Source organism: Xiphias gladius, chromosome 5 (assembly GCF_016859285.1).
Source record: "Xiphias gladius isolate SHS-SW01 ecotype Sanya breed wild chromosome 5, ASM1685928v1, whole genome shotgun sequence".
NCBI classification, from domain to species: Eukaryota; Metazoa; Chordata; class Actinopteri; order Istiophoriformes; family Xiphiidae; genus Xiphias; species Xiphias gladius.
In genome coordinates, this window is record NC_053404.1 from 14000823 (window position 1) to 14008318 (window position 7496).

Sequence of the window (7496 nt, forward strand, 5' to 3'; positions counted from 1 at the left end):
GAGCCAAATAACATATTGATCATCATTTAGAAAATAATCTGCATTTTAATTGATAATTAAATTAATTGTAAGTTTCAGCCCTAAAGGGCTTCTAATGTAAGATTTCTCCTTGCTCTGCTAAAGAGTGCCTGAAAAACATCTTTTTCTGTCCAAATGCTTGTCGCCATTTGGTATAAAATTAAACAGTGTGTGATGCATAAAACAAAATAAGAAACAGGGTTAAAAATTTTCATTTCTGGGATGCAGGCGTAGACAATTACACTAAATGATGAAGTGTACCAGTATGTATGTATATGAAGGAAGCACTGGATCGAAGCCAGACTGTAATCATCCGGCGAAACAACACCAAAGAAAGTCCCTCCATCAACCGTGTTGAGGTCAACTCTGGCTCAGCAGTGATCCATAAGACAAACCCTCTTCCTTTTTATCATTTACTTCATGCCTGTCCCTCCATTTCTCTCAAACATACGTTCCCCCCTCTGGCCCTCCTCCATTTCCATATCCTTTGCCATCTCGGATCCAGGTCCATTACCGAGCAGTGAGATGAGCAGCTGTGGTGTTTTCAGTCGTCAGATGATGGAGGGATTCAGCAGAAGAGCAATAGGCAGAGGCCAAGTCTCTTTCTGCATCTCTTCCTCCATCTGTGTCTCTCTTTTCATTCTCTTCTCTTTGTGAAAGTAGGACTAATGCTGCCTGTTTGTTCTCTCTTCCTCCTGTCACTGGTTTGGCTCATTACTGGTTCTGTTTTTAGATAGTTGAAGCTACAGTCTATACCTCTGCTGGTGTAATCATTAACCAGAGCTGAATATTGCAAACCCTATCTATAGTCAGTACTCACATGTATCTTGAGGGGGTTGTGGATTGCTTTGATTATACATTGACTCCACTCTTGCACTAAATAAAGAAACCAAACATCTCTAATAGGTCCATTGCTCCACTGTCATCATAATGGTCATATTAGACGCATTATATAGGTGGACAGTTGGAAGGTCAAAGCTCTGTGTAAGTGTTCCTAAAGGGAACACCCCTTTACTGGATGGTATTGAATTCTACATGCTAACTATGGTTTTATGACTTGAGGCAAGTGTCACTGTACTTTGCACATACAGTAGGCTGGGGATGTCAGCAGGTTTGTATTCGAAGGCAGCTGGTGTAGTGCTCATTAAAAAATGTCAGAGTGGCTTTAAGGAAATGGTGCATCATTTTACGACCTAAAAGAACAGTTAAACTTTACTTTGTCTCTCTGTTTAGCATTTTTAAGCATTATACACATTTTAAAAATGGTTTATAACACTATAATGCAGTTCTACACATATATAAGGACATTTTAAGAGTTTATTCATGTGCAGTAATCGTCAAAATTATAACTTCTCCTTTGAAGACACAATTTATATTATTGCAACTATGTTTTAGTATATTGTCATTGGTTATCTGTTTATGCAGTAGCCTCCACTTATGGCTGCCCACATGAGTTATAGTTGTTGCCAAATATATTAAGAGATAGTTATATCTGCTTATAAATACATTATAGTTTGTTATTTATTAAATGTTTATATTCTGTCTGTAGTTGCTACATCAGAGGAGTGTTTCAAAAAAAGCCCATTACCTGTATATTTGGTCAAAGACCAGAATCATCCAAGAAGGCATAAAGTTATGGTTTTACTACTACAGAGCTGTTACACACTTTGGCCGAGTAGCATTCAAACTTTAAACCCTTTTTCTCAACTGCACTATTTCTGTAGTTACCGCTGTCTGACTTTGTAAGGCAGAAATGTAAATTAAAAATAGATGAAAGCACATTCTAGAATACAAAGTCATCTTTGGAAAACATTATTTTATCAAAGAATAACTTTTTTTTTTTTTTGGATTTACCAAATATCAGTGGATGAATTAGTCAGTTCATAAAAAAAGATACTTCTAAATAATCCTCTATTCCTTTCTGTCTCTATAACAAACTATACAAACAAGCGACAGCCAAGGTCTTTCTTTGTGCTTCTGAAAATGCAGAGAAACATTTTTCCTCTGACTCTATCAACTATTTTTTTAATTGCTCCTTCTACGAAATGACACCACTGTGCCTCCTACCTAATCCTTTCATCCTCGTCTTTATGTCCCCCCCACTTGTCTTCCACCCACACCCCTCCAGCATCTATCTTCCTCTACCTCCTGCAACTGTCTCATCTCCCTTCTCTTGCTTTTAAAGATGACACAAGTCACACTGAGAAAACAGCAGAACTCCTCCTGTCCGTGTTCACATCTGTCATCTTGTTCAGCTCCTGGGTTTCTCCCCCAGAGTCTCACTTCTGGGTTTTATCTAACATTGAGACACAGAGCGCTGGAGCAGTGGGAACCACATTATGCTTAAAGTCTCCCTAGTTTGCCTGGTGTATCATAGAGGAATATTTTAACTTTGTTTGTTTTTTTAACCAAAGATGTGGGCATGTGGTTAAGCTGTGGTCAGATTGTATTGTCTTGAGCAAAAAGTAACACAAGTTAAATCCTTTCTCTGTTTTGCCTCGTCCTGTAGCCAATCAGCAATGCAGACTTCATCGTTCCAGTGGAGATTGATGGGACTGTTCATCAGGTAATATTGCACTGATACGGTGCACTTCCAGAAGTTGGCTTGAATAAAATAATATGTATTAATTTATAAGGGCTCCCATGGAGGCCTTGGCACCATTTTCTTTCCTTTGGTATTTAATATTCTCTATTATCTCACAACCTCGTCAAAGTGGGACAGCTCCAACACTCCTCCCTGAATTTAGTGCTTTCTGTCTTATTCTCTCTGTCTTTGGAGCCCTTGCTTGGTGTAAAGATACATGAGCGATGACATGACTGTGTCACCAGCTAAACAAATGTCACAAGTTGTCTGGAAGATGCTGCTGAGTGTGCTGGAAAAGAGATGCTCCGCTGCATAGAAAGTGTGTGAGAGGAAGAAATGACGACAGAAAGTAAGAAAAGGAGGCACGCTTTACACCTGCGCTGTGACAAGACACGGTGTGCCTGTGTTTGTACAGAATATTGATGCTAAAGGTTTGTTTTCTGTGTCCTGTTGGAAGCAGAAGAAGCCATACCTTGGCTGTAACCAGGTTCAAGTAATCCAGGATAGGCTTTCTGTATCTGCTTTGGCCTATGCTTGATTACTTGCACTCGGGGGCAGCAACTAATCCTCAGACACCTACCGAAGAGGACAAAGATGAGATGAAATTGCAAATATGAGCACAAAGTAATGTCTGTTTTACAAAAGAAGCCAAAGCTCTCAGTTTTTAAATGATGTCTAAACAAAAGTTGACCTACAAGAACTGTATGAAGTAAAATCAACAATTTTTTAATTTAAATCTGGAATTGTGTATTGTCCCAGCCACTTGCATTTATCTGACTCTTTTTTGCATGTCAGGATAACTGGGGTGATGTGGAAATATAAGTAATTTTTGATGTGCAATGAAGATTGCATTCTAGATTCATGTTGAATTATACTGTATATAACATATAACAAATTATATATAATGTACTGTATGTACATTTTAGGTTCACCCAGAACAATTCTGTTACAAAATCCATATTATTAGAACTCTAAAGGTATGACAGCTAATTACAGTAATCCAACTCATCAGACATCTATGAGGTCTATGAGGAAGTGCAACAACGAGCATTTACGAGAAGTAACTTACACTCCTGTTTTACTCATGTCATACAATGTCAAAAACCTTTCTGACTTCATAAGCATCAGAATCTAGAATGAAGTTTGTTTAAAAAAAGAATCAACACCAATAAACAGACAACTAATCGATGAATCCTTTACGGCCTCTTCCCCCTTTAAGAGAATTTAGGGACATCCAAACTTTGATGCAAACACGCCATAACAACATGTAAGGAAGAAGTTACAACCATGCATGATCACTCATTTTGCTTATTAGGACCAGAGCTATAAGTATGTGGACTTTTGGCCTTTTTGTGAAAAGTATTGAAACTTTAAGAGTGTGTTTATTTTTGTGTCTTTGTCTTAGGTGTACGTGCTGAAGAGGCCCCATGTGGACGAGTTCCTCCAGAAGATGGGGGAGCTCTTTGAATGTGTCCTCTTCACAGCGAGCCTAGCCAAGGTTGGAACTCAGTTTATAGCACCGCTTTGACGATCACATTAATGCTTCAAATACGTTCGCTGAATCAACCTGATGTATTTTCTGGTTTCAGTACGCTGACCCTGTGGCAGACCTGCTGGACCAGTGGGGGGTGTTTCGCGCCCGGCTTTTCAGGGAATCATGTGTTTTCCACAGAGGAAACTATGTCAAAGACCTCAGCCGGCTGGGCCGAGAGCTCAGTAAAGTCATCATCATAGACAACTCACCTGCCTCCTACATCTTCCATCCTGAGAATGCAGTAAGTCATTTCTCTGCTTGATTCTAAACAGTAGTTATTTTGACCTGAAACTTCCATTATCCTTGACTAGTGGCGTCCTCTGTTCATGCTACAGATGGTGTGTTGTTTTTGAACATGTTACATTGGTCCCAGAGAGGCAAGGGAAGGTTGTGTTTAGGTACATGGTATAGGTTATATTATCTTAGTCTTTTTTTGTCAATGTTTGACCCAGGAATCTCACTGCTTTTGTTTACACTCCTGTTCATATTACCCCTAAATGTGGATTTTTTTCTGGATGTTTTTAAGATGAAGCTGCTTTGTAAATGGGGGCAACGATGAAATTTGATGCTTGATGGTGTGGTTTCAGACACAAAAATCCTCGCTAAAAGCAGGTTCAAAATACACGTATAGAGCAGAAATAAGTTAGTTGTAAAGTTAATAATGATGTAAATGTAAAATCTGTGAGACGTTGTCATAATTTTGATCTACAGTGTTGTTTTCGAGCCAGAGGCAGTGTTCCCACTTTTATGATGTTTCTCTCCTCTGTGGAGAAGTTCCTCAGCGGAGCTGCTGCCAGTCCTCATGCCTTTGATGCATTTCCCCCATTAATTATTTACACAAAACTCGCACCAGCTCTTCACCTATAATGCAACACTTTAGCATGAACTGTTGGCCCAGTTTTCTCCCTCGATCATATAAATTAAATGTCTCTCTATCTTTTTCTCTCGATTTCTTCTGTGTTGCTGTTTCTCCACAGGTCCCAGTGCAGTCCTGGTTTGACGACATGACAGACACAGAGCTGCTGGACCTCATTCCTCTGTTTGAGGGCCTCAGTAAGGAGGAGGACATTTATAGTCTGTTACAGAGCCTGAGGAACAGGTAGCAGACAACAGCTCCAGCTGGTCCTTCCTGCCTCGGCCACGCTGCACAGAGGCCTCACCTCGCTGCCATGGCCCTGCAGCCTGGCTCCCATCAGCCGACCGGCTCTGGGAGACCCAGCATGGCTCTCAATCCAAGGACTTCAGGCAAATTATCTGACTGTAAAAACATCTAGGGAGAACATCTGTACCGATTCTTACCATCTCTGGATTTTTGGACTCTTTGTACAGGACTCCTACTGACAAAAGATTATATTATTATATGTGCATACTATATGTTTCTAAGAGCAAGACATACATAAAGTAATTTTTCTATCGGAGAGATGAGGTTTTACTATTCTATCAAGTAATGTTTTAGTTACCAAAAATAATCAAATACACAGAATGAAGAGTTTTTTGTTTTTTTTCCTGAGAATGTGTGACCTTTTGTTTTCTTGTGTTGAGCTATGCTATGCAGGCTGGTTTTTTCTTGTCTGACCTTTTGTTCAAACAACTGTGATTTATCTTCTCTTACAGAATGAAGTGCCTTCATTACTGTGCTGATTTTGTTGTCTCGGGTTCTGGGGTGCACATTTTTATGCTGCATATTTACTCAAATCTCCAAAAGCGTATCAACTAAATCTTTAAACTGAAGATGAAAATGAGTCTTTGGTAATTCTCATTTAATCTGAGAAAAATGAAAAGATTGATTCCTAGAAATGAAAAAAACTAGCCTCTTCTACCTGGATGACTTTGCTTTTGAGTTTAGTAACACTGAATTGTAGATTTTTACAATTCATTGTGATTTGTGGCTGAATTACGTCATTTGATCCTTGACAGTGACTGTAAATTGATGATCCTTAGAGACATTTAAACCCCACTTTATAATGAAAAAAAAAGAAACCTTTGTAATAACATCACCGTCCACCAAGAAATGTTAAACTTTTGGGGAAAATATAATGATTAGCTTAGATTATTTGAAATTCTATTTATTGGGGAAAAGGGGATTGGGTGCATTGTAAAGAATGCTGTTGAAATCGTACTGTACAACATTATTAAAGCTGCAAGTTTGCACACTGTCAATTTGCATTGTTCTGTAATGGCTTAACAGAACTTAAAGCTGCTACAATCAGTATCTTTATGTCAACATTGAATCAAATGACTCTGAACAGAATTATACTTGACTCTGCAGTTACTCTGAACATTTTAGTGTATTTCAGCTCACTGTTTTGGTTGTGGTTCAGTCTCACTGGTCTCATCAGTGTCATTTCCAGCCTCAGGGGTTGGTGGTTAGCAAAATGGAGCTAAAAGGAGAGTGAATATTGGACTTACATCCATCAAGTTGGCTCAAACACGACTCCAAATGGATGATAATGTTTGCCACCTTTCTTCTGATGTGTAAATAGGCAACTGTTTTCTAACCGGTTCCCTATATCCACCTAAAAGGGAACGGAATATGTCAGTGTTGTGTTTATGGCTTGTTTATATTGCCCCCTAGTGGGTAGAAAATCAAATGCATGTTTAAGTGACACGCAGCTGATTTTTCAATATTTTAGTTTGAATGTTGAAACACCTAAAATGTATTTTACTTTAAGTTGTCATGTTTGAGTTTCAAGTATGCGGTTCAGTATGACGTTCAAAGTTCATTCAAGACCTTGGAATCAGCAATTGACAAAACAATGTCACTCATGAGGTCCATTTAGTAGCTCTTCTGGAGCTTTCAATCATATCACAATCAGTTAATGGAGTTTGCTCAGTGTGAACGAAAACTTGGTTTATCATTTATTCACTTTTGGTGATTCTCATATAGAAGTTTGATGGTCTCTTCCAGGGGCCTTAGATAGATGTTTTGTGATTCAAGGGGGGCCTACATATGGAGCAGCCTGTTACCTTACCATAAATGGAAATAAGCAAAGCTATTCCTGTCTGATGTTCAATCTATGGCGAGTGCTTGGGAAGCACCTGTATATCATATAAGTTTTTATCCTATTGGATGATGTGTTTGGGTAGAACTAAAGATAACCAATTGGAACTAAGTTCTTTGTCTTAAGAAACACTATAAACGATGATTGTTAGAGTCTTTCTATTGAGAGACTCTGCTTTGACTTCTTTTGATAAGGTTTGTTTGTCTCCTATATTGTACCTTACAATATATTTGGCAGAAAACCTTCCACAACACTCAGCAGCCTTGGAATTGTGTTTTGTGTTTTTAAGTCAACATGGACAAAGAGCCCTTAAATTGCTCAGAAAAAATAGAAATTTGAACATAATAGGCCTGTTTCA

General features: G+C 38.7%; 1 protein-coding gene across 2 annotated transcripts in view; it reads left to right on the top strand.

Moving 5' to 3' along the window:
- The window catches only part of ctdspla (CTD (carboxy-terminal domain, RNA polymerase II, polypeptide A) small phosphatase-like a), a 34893-nt gene extending 28195 nt beyond the window's left edge, over window positions 1-6698 (top strand). For both annotated transcript variants that reach the window (XM_040127379.1, XM_040127380.1), the window contains 4 exons: window positions 2528-2584; window positions 4008-4100; window positions 4192-4377; window positions 5114-6698. In XM_040127379.1, the coding sequence (XP_039983313.1) occupies window positions 2528-2584; window positions 4008-4100; window positions 4192-4377; window positions 5114-5239 (462 nt within the window). In that variant the 3' untranslated portion in view covers window positions 5240-6698. The remainder of the gene's footprint in view (window positions 1-2527; window positions 2585-4007; window positions 4101-4191; window positions 4378-5113) is intronic.
- The last annotated feature ends 798 nt before the right edge of the window (window positions 6699-7496 follow it).